General features: G+C 43.4%; 1 protein-coding gene across 1 annotated transcript in view; it reads left to right on the forward strand.

Moving 5' to 3' along the window:
- NBAS (NBAS subunit of NRZ tethering complex) overlaps positions 1-13795 on the forward strand; it is a 616392-nt gene that overhangs the window by 432783 nt on the left and 169814 nt on the right. Inside the window, exons 43-44 of the mRNA XM_066597064.1 lie at positions 790-1040; positions 7151-7485. Of these exons, the coding sequence (XP_066453161.1) occupies positions 790-1040; positions 7151-7485 (586 nt within the window). The remainder of the gene's footprint in view (positions 1-789; positions 1041-7150; positions 7486-13795) is intronic.

The raw sequence follows: 13795 nt of genomic DNA on the forward strand, positions 1-13795 counted from the left end.
CAGATTCTCGATTCTGTGCACACGTGGAAACGCACAGAAAGGCGATTTTTGCGTATCCGATTTCCTCGTATGGATTTTCCCTTTGGACGGGACAAATTCCGCATGCAGATCCACGCCAAAAACCACGGTGGATGTGATGTGAACATACCCTTAGGCCGGATTCACACAACCATATTAGCGCACGCAGTGTGAAGTGAATAGAACTCATCGGTTTTCAATGGGTTCGTTCACAAGTGCGTATTTTGCGTGCGCAATTCTGTCAAGCAAGAAAACACGCAGCACTTGTATTTTCCAGAAGTATTTGCACGGGGAAATAGAACATATGACACTAATTAGGCTAATTAGCCATTTCAGTGTACGGGACCGTGGTTGAGGGGTTTTTTTTGGGGGGGGAACACAAATCCGCATGATTTGCACACGCAAGAGGTACCAAAGAAACCTCGGCTGTGTGCAAAAATATGTGACGCCAGATGCGCAGAAACAAGGCGCAAAAACGCATTTGTCACCACGGGTGAGACCCCCTACCCTCTAAGGGTATAACTGGTCATGTGATGGACTCATCACACGACTCGTTACTACTGATAACAATCTGCACCTGATTATACCCACTGGTTATTGAATGACAGCAAGCAGAGATCTTGAACATTGTGAGGAATTGATACAGAAAGTATATTTAGAAGTTGTATAACTTTTCATTCTATAACACGTATCCTGGATTTGCTGACCGCAGCATATATGTTACCATATGATCAGTCTTGCTTAATAATATATATGATGTGTTGTCTGCAGATTGTCTACAACAGAAATAGAGGAGCGAGCAAAATCCCTCGGCCTGTTTGATACATTAAAAGCCAACCCCGAAGCGTTCTACGAGCACATGGCCAAGTATGTGTATCCCACCATAGAGGGCCGAGACCACCAGAGACTGCTGTACTACTTCACCCTGCTGGAGAACTGCGGCTGCTCGCAGCACGTCCGACACCTCATCAAGCCCGACTCTCATGTCAAACTGCTGAAGAAGCTGAAGGCGGTGGCGTCAGGTACAGTATGGCGGTGACCAGGGGGCGTTGTGGCCCTGCCGTCCGTCTCACAACTGGCTGAGCCTACGCTACGTAGCGTCTCCTAGCATGAAGATTGCCATTCCAATTAGCGCATCGCTATACTGTGTGCTGCAGGCGCCTCACCAGTTAACCCTTTCCAATCCACTGTCTGACGTCTGATTGATGTCTGTGCATCTCCGATATCGGAAGACGTCCGGCATCGTATTCTTACTGTAGATTACGGGCCGCTCTGTTGTCGGGGGCCTCTCCAGCATGTCCCATACTGCAGTACTAGCTCTAGCCAGCAGATGTCGCCATTGTATAATGGCAGAAAGAGAAAACCCCCTAGGAAACCCTGAATCTAAAATTGGATTGCAAAGGGTTAAGGCTTCACCTATAGGACTGAATCATAGGTTTGAATGTAGTTATATTGCCTCAGACATATGCAAATTATAGATCAATAATAAAAAAAAAAATATATATATATAATTTGCATACGTTGAGTATAGGGTTTGTCACCACCTGCATGGCCCAACTCTTCATCCCAACTCACTGCTGACTTCAATGGGATGTTCCGGGGGGCACCGTCCTGTTAGAAGATGAAACCAGGGGTTTCCTGTTTCGGCTGCAGAAGCCATATCTGTAGCGACCAGGTACGAAATCCCATGTTTCCTCATGGTAGAAGAAGGGGCCAAACACTTTCCTACAGGTTATAGCACAAAACACATCACTTCGGGGGGTCGCCACATGCTCCACGTAGACGGGTGGGTTTCCCTCCCCAGATTCTGACATTACATTTGTTGCCCAAAAGATGGAAGGCGGCTTCGAGACTCCATGGATCCATTGGTTCCCATTACAGTCTGCAGGCTCTCGCAGGAAGAACGTCGCCGCGCTTTGTCATCCGGTTTCAGGGTTGATAACATCACAAACATTTGCGCAGAATTTTCCATACAGCCAGCTGTGGGACATCAAGTACTCTGCTCGCTCTGACGGGGGATTTCTGAGGACTTGGTGAAACTTGCACGGACACGCTCCATTTTTTTTTTCACGCTTACTGGTGGACTGATGGATGATTTTCACTTACAGATGTAAATGATGTCCTTTAAAATTTGAGTACCGCTTACAAATTGTGCGCCGCTGGGGGATCTTCACCAAACTGTGTACGAAAATGACGTGCACTAATAGACAGTTTTGCTAAACAGGTTTGCTAATAGTAAGACGTCCTTGTTGCCGATAGCAACCAATCACAGCGCAGCTTTCATCTTACCTCAGCAGCTGGAGAAACTATATATATATATATATTACTATGCGTATGTATACTGTATGTATAGTGTGTGTGTGTGTGTATGTATTCTGTATGTATAGTGTGTGTGTGTATGTATACTGTATGTATACTGTGTGTGTGTGTATGTATACTGTATGTGTGTGTATGTATACTGTATGTATAGTGTGTGTGTGTGTGTGTGTATGTATACTGTATGTATAGTGTGTGTGTGTATGTATACTGTATGTATAGTGTGTGTGTGTATGTATTCTGTATGTATAGTGTGTGTGTGTATGTATACTGTATGTATAGTGTGTGTGTGTGTGTGTGTGTATGTATACTGTATGTATAGTGTGTGTGTGTGTGTGTATGTATACTGTATGTATAGAGTGTGTGTGTGTGTATGTATACTGTATGTATAGTGTGTGTGTGTGTGTGTATGTATGTATAGTGTGTGTGTGTGTGTGTATACTGTATGTATAGTGTGTGTGTATACTGTATGTATAGTGTGTGTGTGTGTGTATACTGTATGTATAGTGTGTGTGTGTATACTGTATGTATAGTGTGTGTGTGTGTATACTGTATGTATAGTGTATGTATAGTGTGTGTATACTGTATGTATAGTGTATGTATAGTGTGTGTGTGTATACTGTATGTATAGTGTGTGTGTGTGTATACTGTGTGTGTGTGTGTGTATACTGTGTGTGTGTGTATACTGTGTGTATACTGTGTGTGTGTGTGTATACTGTATGTATAGTGTGTGTGTGTATACTGTATGTATAGTTAGTGTGTGTGTGTATACTGTATGTATAGTGTGTGTGTATACTGTATGTATAGTGTGTGTGTGTATACTGTATGTATAGTTAGTGTGTGTGTGTATACTGTATGTATAGTGTGTGTGTGTGTATGTATACTGTATGTATTGTGTGTGTATACTGTATGTATAGTGTGTGTGTGTGTGTATACTGTATGTATAGTGTGTGTGTATACTGTATGTATAGTGTGTGTGTGTATACTGTATGTATAGTTAGTGTGTGTGTGTATACTGTATGTATAGTGTGTGTGTGTATGTATACTGTATGTATTGTGTGTGTATACTGTATGTATAGTGTGTGTGTGTGTATACTGTATGTATAGTGTGTGTGTGTGTGTACTGTATGTATAGTGTGTGTGTGTGTGTGTATACTGTATGTATAGTGTGTGTGTGTGTATACTGTATGTATAGTGTGTGTGTGTGTGTATGTATACTGTATGTATAGTGTGTGTGTGTATGTATACTGTATGTATAGTGTGTGTGTGTGTGTATGTATACTGTATGTATAGTGTGTGTGTGTGTGTATGTATACTGTATGTATAGTGTGTGTGTGTGTATGTATACTGTATGTATAGTGTGTGTGTGTGTGTGTGTGTATACTGTATGTATAGTGTGTGTGTGTGTATACTGTATGTATAGTGTGTGTGTGTGTGTATGTATACTGTATGTATAGTGTGTGTGTGTGTATGTATACTGTATGTATAGTGTGTGTGTGTATACTGTATGTATAGTGTATGTATACTGTGTGTGTGTATACCGTATGTATAGTGTGTGTGTGTGTGTATGTATACTGTATGTATAGTGTGTGTGTATACTGTATGTATAGTGTGTGTGTGTGTGTATACTGTATGTATAGTGTGTGTGTGTATACTGTATGTATAGTGTGTGTGTGTGTATACTGTATGTATAGTGTATGTATAGTGTGTGTATACTGTATGTATAGTGTATGTATAGTGTGTGTGTGTATACTGTATGTATAGTGTGTGTGTGTGTATACTGTGTGTGTGTGTGTGTGTATACTGTGTGTGTGTGTATACTGTGTGTATACTGTGTGTGTGTGTGTATACTGTATGTATAGTGTGTGTGTGTATACTGTATGTATAGTTAGTGTGTGTGTGTATACTGTATGTATAGTGTGTGTGTGTATACTGTATGTATAGTGTGTGTGTGTATACTGTATGTATAGTTAGTGTGTGTGTGTATACTGTATGTATAGTGTGTGTGTGTGTATGTATACTGTATGTATTGTGTGTGTATACTGTATGTATAGTGTGTGTGTGTGTATACTGTATGTATAGTGTGTGTGTATACTGTATGTATAGTGTGTGTGTGTATACTGTATGTATAGTGTGTGTGTGTGTATACTGTATGTATTGTGTGTGTATACTGTATGTATAGTGTGTGTGTGTGTATACTGTATGTATAGTGTGTGTGTGTGTGTACTGTATGTATAGTGTGTGTGTGTGTGTGTATACTGTATGTATAGTGTGTGTGTGTGTATACTGTATGTATAGTGTGTGTGTGTGTGTATGTATACTGTATGTATAGTGTGTGTGTGTATGTATACTGTATGTATAGTGTGTGTGTGTGTGTATGTATACTGTATGTATAGTGTGTGTGTGTGTATGTATACTGTATGTATAGTGTGTGTGTGTGTGTATGTATACTGTATGTATAGTGTGTGTGTGTGTGTATGTATACTGTATGTATAGTGTGTGTGTGTGTGTGTGTATACTGTATGTATAGTGTGTGTGTGTGTATACTGTATGTATAGTGTGTGTGTGTGTGTATGTATACTGTATGTATAGTGTGTGTGTGTGTATGTATACTGTATGTATAGTGTGTGTGTGTATACTGTATGTATAGTGTATGTATACTGTGTGTGTGTATACCGTATGTATAGTGTGTGTGTGTGTGTATGTATACTGTATGTATAGTGTGTGTGTGTATGTATACTGTATGTATAGTGTGTGTGTGTGTATGTATAGTGTATGTATAGTGTGTGTGTGTATACTGTATGTATAGTGTGTGTGTGTGTATGTATACTGTATGTATAGTGTGTGTGTATGTATACTGTATGTATAGTGTGTGTGTATGTATACTGTATGTATAGTGTGTGTGTATACTGTATGTATAGTGTGTGTGTGTATGTATACTGTATGTATAGTGTGTGTGTGTGTGTATGTATGTATAGTGTGTGTGTGTATGTATAGTGTGTGTGTGTGTATACTGTATGTATAGTGTGTGTGTGTGTATACTGTATGTATAGTGTGTGTGTATACTGTATGTATAGTGTGTGTGTGTGTATGTATACTGTATGTATAGAGTGTGTGTGTGTGTGTATGTATACTGTATGTATAGTGTGTGTGTATACTGTATGTATAGTGTGTGTGTGTGTGTATGTATACTGTATGTATAGTGTGTGTGTATACTGTATGTATAGTGTATGTATAGTTTGTGTGTGTATACTGTATGTATAGCGTGTGTGTGTGTGTATGTATACTGTATGTATAGTGTGTGTGTGTATACTGTATGTATAGTGTGTGTGTGTGTATACTGTATGTATAGTGTGTGTGTGTGTATACTGTATGTATAGTGTGTGTGTGTGTATACTGTATGTATAGTGTGTGTGTATACTGTATGTATAGTGTGTGTGTGTGTATGTATACTGTATGTATAGTGTGTGTGTATACTGTATGTATAGTGTGTGTGTGTGTATGTATACTGTATGTATAGTGTGTGTGTATACTGTATGTATAGTGTATGTATAGTTTGTGTGTGTATACTGTATGTATAGTGTGTGTGTGTGTATGTATACTGTATGTATAGTGTGTGTGTGTATACTGTATGTATAGTGTGTGTGTGTGTGTGTATGTATACTGTATGTATAGTGTGTGTGTGTGTGTATACTGTATGTATAGTGTATGTATAGTTTGTGTGTGTATACTGTATGTATAGTTTGTGTGTGTATACTGTATGTATAGTGTGTGTGTGTGTGTGTATGTATACTGTATGTATAGTGTGTGTGTGTGTATGTATACTGTATGTATAGTGTGTGTATGTATAGTGTGTGTGTGTGTGTGTGTATGTATACTGTATGTATAGTGTGCATGTAATTAATGACGCCCGCTGTGTCTTGTCGTAGTCCGTTGTTTCTAGTTACCTGTGTGGAAGGTGATAATGAAGTGTTGCGGTTTCGGCATGTTGACCTGAGGTTAGATGCCAGCAGACGGCGGGCGCGCTGTAACACATGCCGCAGCATCTTGTGGCCCCAACACCTAGCGGGGAAATTGTCTTTGCTGTGAACCAGTTCTAGAATACAATCTTCCTGTGAAAGAGACTTCTTCTATTTTTGCACATCCAGATGCTACAGAGAGCCGGTCTGTCATGTCGCTGAGCAAAGGTTTGCCAGACGTTGCAAAGATGAGTTGCTCTAATTTAACAGAGCTGAGTTGCTTTAGTGTAGTAGAGCTGTGTTTCTCCAGTTTAGCGGGGCCGCTCCGCTCTCCGTTTAGCGGGGCCGCTCCGCTCTCCGTTTAGCGGGGCCGCTCCGCTCTCCGTTTAGCGGGGCCGCTCCGCTCTCCGTTTAGCGGGGCCGCTCCGCTCTCCGTTTAGCGGGGCCGCTCCGCTCTCCGTTTAGCGGGGACGCTCCGCTCTCCGTTTAGCGGGGACGCTCCGCTCTCCGTTTAGCGGGGACGCTCTCCTTTTTAGCGGGGCCGCTCTCCGTTTTAGCGGGGCCGCTCTCCGTTTTAGCGGGGCCGCTCTCCTTTTTAGCGGGGCCGCTCTCCTTTTTAGCGGGGCCGCTCTCCTTTTTAGCGGGGCCGCTCTCCTTTGTAGCGGGGCCACTCTTTCTTTTTAGCGGGTTATATGTAGCTGATATGTGTTTGTCTTTTGCCATAACAAAGGTTTGAGCTACATTGTTGTAAATAGTTAACACTAAACACAATGACACTTTCAGCTCTGCTGTATCTGGATCTACACCACACACATGTCCTAGTAGATAATCCTGTGCCTATGTGTTGTCTTTCGCAGGTCTGGACTATAAGAGAATGACAGATGCTAGCCTGAACCCCCTGGAGTCACTGGCACCCGTACTCACCAGTCACAATGTACTCGCTATTTCCAAGCTGGCTGCGCGGATCCCAGATCTAGATGGGAACATGCTCTCCTCCAGCTCCGTGCATGCAGCCTGGCTGAAGAAACTCTTCTGGAACGGCGACCCGCAGCTTCTCAAGGAAGCCCCGCAGACCGCGGCCGAGTGGTCCCGCGCCTACGATGTCTGCAGGAAGTACTTGGACAGACTGACGCCTGCTGATTTGATTGAGTTTATTGATGAAATTACTTTCACCCCACGGGCTGTTGGCAAGGTAAGCTCCACCAGACGAATGACCTGGCCGCCAACACGTCATCTCTGAACCAGGAATACCAGGTACACATCTAGCGGGCGTCAACTTGACATTTAACGCATTAAACTCACAGCTGCAGCAGACTTTTAATTGAAACTTGACACAACAAAAGCCGTTGTAAAAGTCAAGTTAAAGTTTGCTGCAACTGTCCATTTAATGTGTTAAAGGGGTTTTCAAGGGAGACTACTATTGATGACCTATCCTTAGAATGGGTCATCAATAGTTGATCGGTTGAGGTCCACCGCTTAGGACCCCGACCGATCAGCTTATTGTGTGCCTGCAATTACACAGAGGTCATAGCGGAAGCAGCTGAAGCCTCTGCGCCAACGTCCATGTAGTGGGCGGCTCTTGTAACTGCAAGCGCAGCTCTCATTGAAATCAACACGAATCTGCCTGCAGTTACAAGCGCCAGCCACATCAAAGAGATCGGAGCAGAGACTTCCACTCCGACCCCTGTGTAATTGCAGCACTGTCAGCGGCCGCACAATCAGCTGATCGGTCGGATGCCCGAGCGATGGAACCCAGGCGATCAACTATTGATGGCCTATCCTGAGGAAAACCCCTTGCAGTGTAAAGTTAACGTTTGCTACATCTGTACAACCAAAAAGATTCGTCAAGCTATAGAAGGGCTAATTCTGCTCACGTTGGCACACTACTGAGACTTGAAAGCACAATTTGTTTGCAAAGTGCAACCGCCATTAAACTGAGTGGCAGCAGCTGCGCTCCACAAGTAACGTAGCGGCACCCTCCAGTCTACTCTAGAAACGTAGCGCTCCATCCTCCGAGGGTCACGCTCTTGCATCTGCATAGAGCCACTAAAGAAGCTCTCCTTTCCAGAAACAGCGCCACTCTTATTCATAGGTTATGTTTGGTACTGCAGCTTGCCCTGTTTAAATATATGGTACTGAGCTTCAATAACACACACAGCACAAATACAAGTTGTGGGCAAGAACGGTGCTGCTTTTTTTTGGGGGGGGGGTGCTGTTTTTTTTTCTTATGCTACACAATCCCTTTAACCCCTTTCCGCCCCATGACGTAAGGGTACATCATAGCAGGGTGGTACTTCCCGCAGCATGACGTACTCTTACGTCATAAGAATAGCGCAAGATTCTAACTGATAAGGGGTTAAAGGGAAGCACTAAGTTACAGCGCTGTTCGGGGAAATGACGCGCAGCGAGGGCCTTCAGGAGCAATCGCCCAATTATCCAGATATCATTTACATACGTGGATGTTCTCCATTGACGTGCATTATATTTAATGTAATTGCGCTGTAATTCACTTCCATTGCCGTGTGCAGAACAGGCCAGATGTTCTCTGTACAGTGGGAAGCATTCACGTTAATAACTTCTTAGAGAATGGAGATTGCGGAGTGCCGGGCGTTACACGCCAGTGACATGAATCATGCTGAAAGCCTTGACTATCAACAGAACACTCAATGATACAGCGTCATTACCCGGCTCCATTCATCGCTCAGTGCCCTGCATGTATTTTGTGTTTTCCTCCATCGCTATCTTTGCCTTCCGGTATTTGAAGTGTTAAATTGTCATATCATATTTTGTCTTTTTTGACTATATGTTTCTCGCAACGTGCCATCTGCCTCTATGGCTGGAAACTTACAAAAGACCATGTTGGCATCTCCGTCAGACATGTGGGCCACGTGCCCTGCAGCTTGAATACGTTGGCATCATTAACGTGCAGAGCTGTTAAATGGGCTGGAAGACTGGCTATGAGATCTCACGCTGCCCTACTTATGAGCTGGCAAATGCCAAAACCATCGCACATATATAAGGAGAAGGGTGCAAATAAGAAAATCAGTGCTTGAAGGGGTGGCCTGGTTTAGAAAACTCATACACCCCACTAATAGAGTCGTACATGCATATAGTAAGTGAGCTGCATGTATTGACGTCTACATATGCAGCCTTTGTATAGACTCATGGTATGGACCTGCAAAAGGTAATTGGACACCTGAGCAAGAGTAGTATTTATTTCCATATATTAATACTTAGTGGGGCTCCTTTGGCCATAATGACATCAGATACTTCGCGTAGCATGCTTTTACTAACGTCTGATATACTTCAGCTGGTATTTCCCTCCATTCATCTTGCAAATGTCTCATAGAAGATGGATGCTATTCGTTTTCCTGATCTGACATTACAGTTCGTCCCAAAGTTGTTCATTAGGGTTGAGGTTGCGACTCTGTGCAGCCAGGCCTATTGTGGAACATCCTCAAACCAGCCTAGGACAGTGGATTTATGACGAGGCACGTTGTCATGTTGGAAGTGCTGCTGACCCTTCCCAGAGCATTGTCGGCAGCACATTATTGTCTAGAATGTCAGGTTACACCACCATGGTTCTCGCTACTACAACCAATGGACTGAGACCATGCCACATAAAACATCCCTAGACCATAATGGAACCTTCGCTGTACAGAACTGATGGCGCAACAAACTCAGCAAAAAGGTGTTCCCCAGGCATCCTCCACACGCAGGTACGTCCATCTGATTTGAAGATGGAGAATACATTCTTCCATTGCTCAACAATTCAATGATGATGCTCCTTGCAGCACTGTAGGTGAGCCAATGCTTCTTCTCCAGACATTTGCAGGATGAATGGATGGAAACATTGGCCGAAGTGTATCAGACATTAGTAGAAAGTATGCCACAGAGAGTATCCAATGTCATTAGGGCCAAAGGAGCCCCACTAAGTATTAACATATGTTACTCAATCCTATCAAAAGTAGTATTTATGTTTCCACATAGATCAACTCCAAACTAGTTATACAAGCTTATTTCACGAACACTGCTGATTGGAGAAAAGAAAAGAGACAACTATCTACTAATGATAAATGAGTTATGATACCTAATGGCTGATTGTATGCAAGTGTTAAGCCCCATTTACACGCAAAGGTGTTCGCTCAAATTCATTCAAAAGATAGGATGATTGACTGTTTAAGTGATTATTTTGCATAGACTGCTAATAGGCACTAATGCCCATTAGTAGTTTATTAGCTTTATTTGCATCTAAATGAGCCTCCCTGAGCTGTATGCAGATAACAGCAGGTGGTCTGTTAATCTGCATACAGCTCTATTTTTCTGCCACGGGACTGCAGCTTAATACAGTGTTATCAGTGCTCCCGTGGAGAACACGGCATGCGGTCCCTGATATCAGCTGTCCGGCCGAACAATGGATTTTAAGCTTAACTAAATCATCTTTTGGCCGAAAAGCAAACAATGGTAGCATTTACATGCAAAAGTTATCGATTAAAAGGCATCAATTTTGAGTGATAATCGTTGCGTGTAAATGGGGCTTTAGGGTTTACAGGCTAGCATAGGAGGGTTTCCCACTGTTAACGCTTGTAGAGCTTTGAACTACCATATTCTGACTAATAAAGCAGAGAGTTGCTGAAAAGAGTAGGTCCTGCTGCAGACGCTCCAGATTGACCATAAAGTACATGATCGCCCCTTCTTGCTTTTTATTTATTTTTTGTCACCATGTATTACATTATGCTACATGGTTGAAGGGAACATGTGTGGCCACCCACAGTTTCCCCAAAGGACCTTAGCGATATCTTTGAGCAAGGATTGTCCTGATGGGACTGCCACTGTATAAAAAAAAGGCACTGAAAGTGTTTTTGTATAATTTTCATACAAAATCGCTCATGTGGCAACTCATGTGAAACGCCTGCCTGCAACTTTTACATGAACAGCTTTCTTTTCCATTGACTTCCACTTTGGATTCAGTTGAAATAGAAATGCAGCAGACCCTTAAGCATTGGTATCCAGTATCAGCTGCGGTGCTCCTGCCGGTCTAATAAGACTACAACTCCCAGCTTGTCTTGGCAGTTACACACCTCTGTTCGAAATCACAGCAGACAATATGGTAATGTCTGAAAGGGATGGAAACTCCCCTTTACTATCATTAGACGTCTGAATGTGATTAATTAGGAGCCTTCCTAGAATGTACAGCATAACTCTGTAAGTAGAAGTAATGTGTCCTTGTAAAGGCTTTTCTTCATGGAAGGTTATGTCTTCTGTCTGTCTTGGATGTTGAACTGGGGTCTAGAATCCAGTAAAAGACATAATGATGTAAATCGATGTGTAGAGCCGGTGACAGCGATCACATACGGGGGAGATTATGGAGGACAGCCAAGAATCCGCTTTCTTATGATATCTGTGTGAAGCAGTTGAATGTTAGTAGAGTACACGTTTCTCTCCGGTCATGTAAAAAGCGTGGCATCTGGACATTCGCTCTGATAACCCTCCTTCACTTTAGGAATACGAAGCTTCCACATGTAACTCCTTGATTCTGTGCTTCCTTTTCACTCATGTTTAGTTACTGTTGAAACCAATGGGCGAAAAAAGGCAATACGGACGGTCGTCCTGTGGTTGAAAGGGTCACTGTCATTGTAAAAAAAATTTGGGCATGTTAGGGTCCTGATGCGGAGAACTCAACAGTAGCTAAGAGTACTTGATGGAACACTAGGCGGAAGCTGTGCTCCTTCTCCTCCAGTTGGCTTTGTTTGTTGACTGAAGCCGAAGGAATACTGCATCCAGTTGAGCGTTTTAGCCAGTTTGTTCTATTTACCGCTCACCTTGCCCCATTGCCACTGACTGACAGGTTCTCCCACATGCATGCTAGTATAGAGAGACCCTTCAATGGGTGGAAGGGAGGAGAGACCTGTCAATCAGCAGAAGGGAGGAGAGACCTGTCAATCAGCAGAAGGGAGGAGAGACCTGTCAATCAGCAGAAGGGAGGCAGGTTGAGTAGCAAATGTCTGAATATTCATGAGCAGTGCCAGATTTCTCTTGTGACTCACTATAAACTTGGAAACAAACATGGTCCACAACTCCTGAAGTGATCAGTATAAGTCCAGGCCCTTTTAAGGGACCATTACTGTTCAAGAAATCGTTCAAACAAAAGAAATGAACGCTAAGTTGTTCAGCATAAACGCAGCCAAAGATTGAACGGCAAGTGGTGACTTGTTCAATTTTCGTTCATTTTCTGCAGGCATAAAAATCATCGTTGGCTCGTTCGCTAATCGTTCGGTTTAAATCCCGATCGTACAGTCGTTCTTAGTCACTTATACAGTCAATGAACGAGCCAACGATGTATCTGCCTGTATAAAGAGTGAACGACAAATTGTTTGGTGTAAATGGGCGCTAACAGACTACTGATAGCAGCGTGTATATCACTATATTTTTAGGCTGGGTTCACACGGGGAGGGATTGCTGCTGAATTTCCATGTGGAAGGCCCCAACGGCAATCCTGCCTGCGGCTCCTAATCCCTAATCGGGATTAGCCAGCAAAGTGGGTGAACTTTTGCAAAAATCTCGTCCACATGCTGCAACCAAACCGCACGAAAACTGACATGTGGCTTGGAATTCAATTTCGCGGCATGTTAATTATTTTCTCATTTCTGCAGCTGTCTCTCTCCTCTATGAGGAAAGACAGCCGCAGCGCAATGTCAGTAGTGCTGGGCCAGCTGCGCTCTGCGCATGCGCCGGCTGGCTGGCAGCCGGCACATCACCGAGCCGGAGCCTCAGGAGCAGTTGAGTGCCGCACTGGTCTCTGCAGGGATGCCGGTCGAATCCCGCTGCAAGAATTCTCGCAGGGGATCCAACCCGGCCATCTGCAAGCAGCGAAAGTCCCATTGACAATCGCGTGAAAAAAAGTGTAGCAATATCGCGTGAAAAAAATGCGCAAGAAAAACGCAAGTGTGCAGGAGCCCTCAAAGTGAAATATGTCAGATTGGGCTTAGTCACATGACAAAACGGGCTCGGGTGTCAAAGGTCCCTTTTAAATGGGTTGTACCTGGGTGGGGCAACTTTGTTCATTCCCGCGCTGCAGCTCCAGGGGTCCTTCTAAGCTTTGTTTGCGAACAGTTACCTCTTGACAGCTGCAGCCAGTCAGAGACCACAGCGGTCAGATGCTGTTTTCCTGCCATCATGGCTCCCAGCCTCTGAGCATTGATTTCAGGAAAACGGCACATAACTGCTGTGGCCTCTGAGAGGCTGCAGTGGTCAAGTGATGGCCAGGAGTGACAGCGCTGGATCACCGTGGAACGAACAGGTGAATATGGTTGCTTTTATTGTTTTAACACATTTGGAGACATTTTAAAGGAGCAACCTGATTGGTTAGAATGGGCTTCTGCTCTACTTTTCTGTTCAACCAGTTAAATTTCCCCTATTGTATAAGCAGGACCTAGAAACCTACAACTCCTTTCATGGTTAGGCCAAGTTTGGATTAGTACTTTTGCAACAGCTGTAAAGCC

The sequence above is a fragment of the Eleutherodactylus coqui genome, chromosome 1 (assembly GCF_035609145.1).
Source record: "Eleutherodactylus coqui strain aEleCoq1 chromosome 1, aEleCoq1.hap1, whole genome shotgun sequence".
Classification (NCBI taxonomy): domain Eukaryota; kingdom Metazoa; phylum Chordata; class Amphibia; order Anura; family Eleutherodactylidae; genus Eleutherodactylus; species Eleutherodactylus coqui.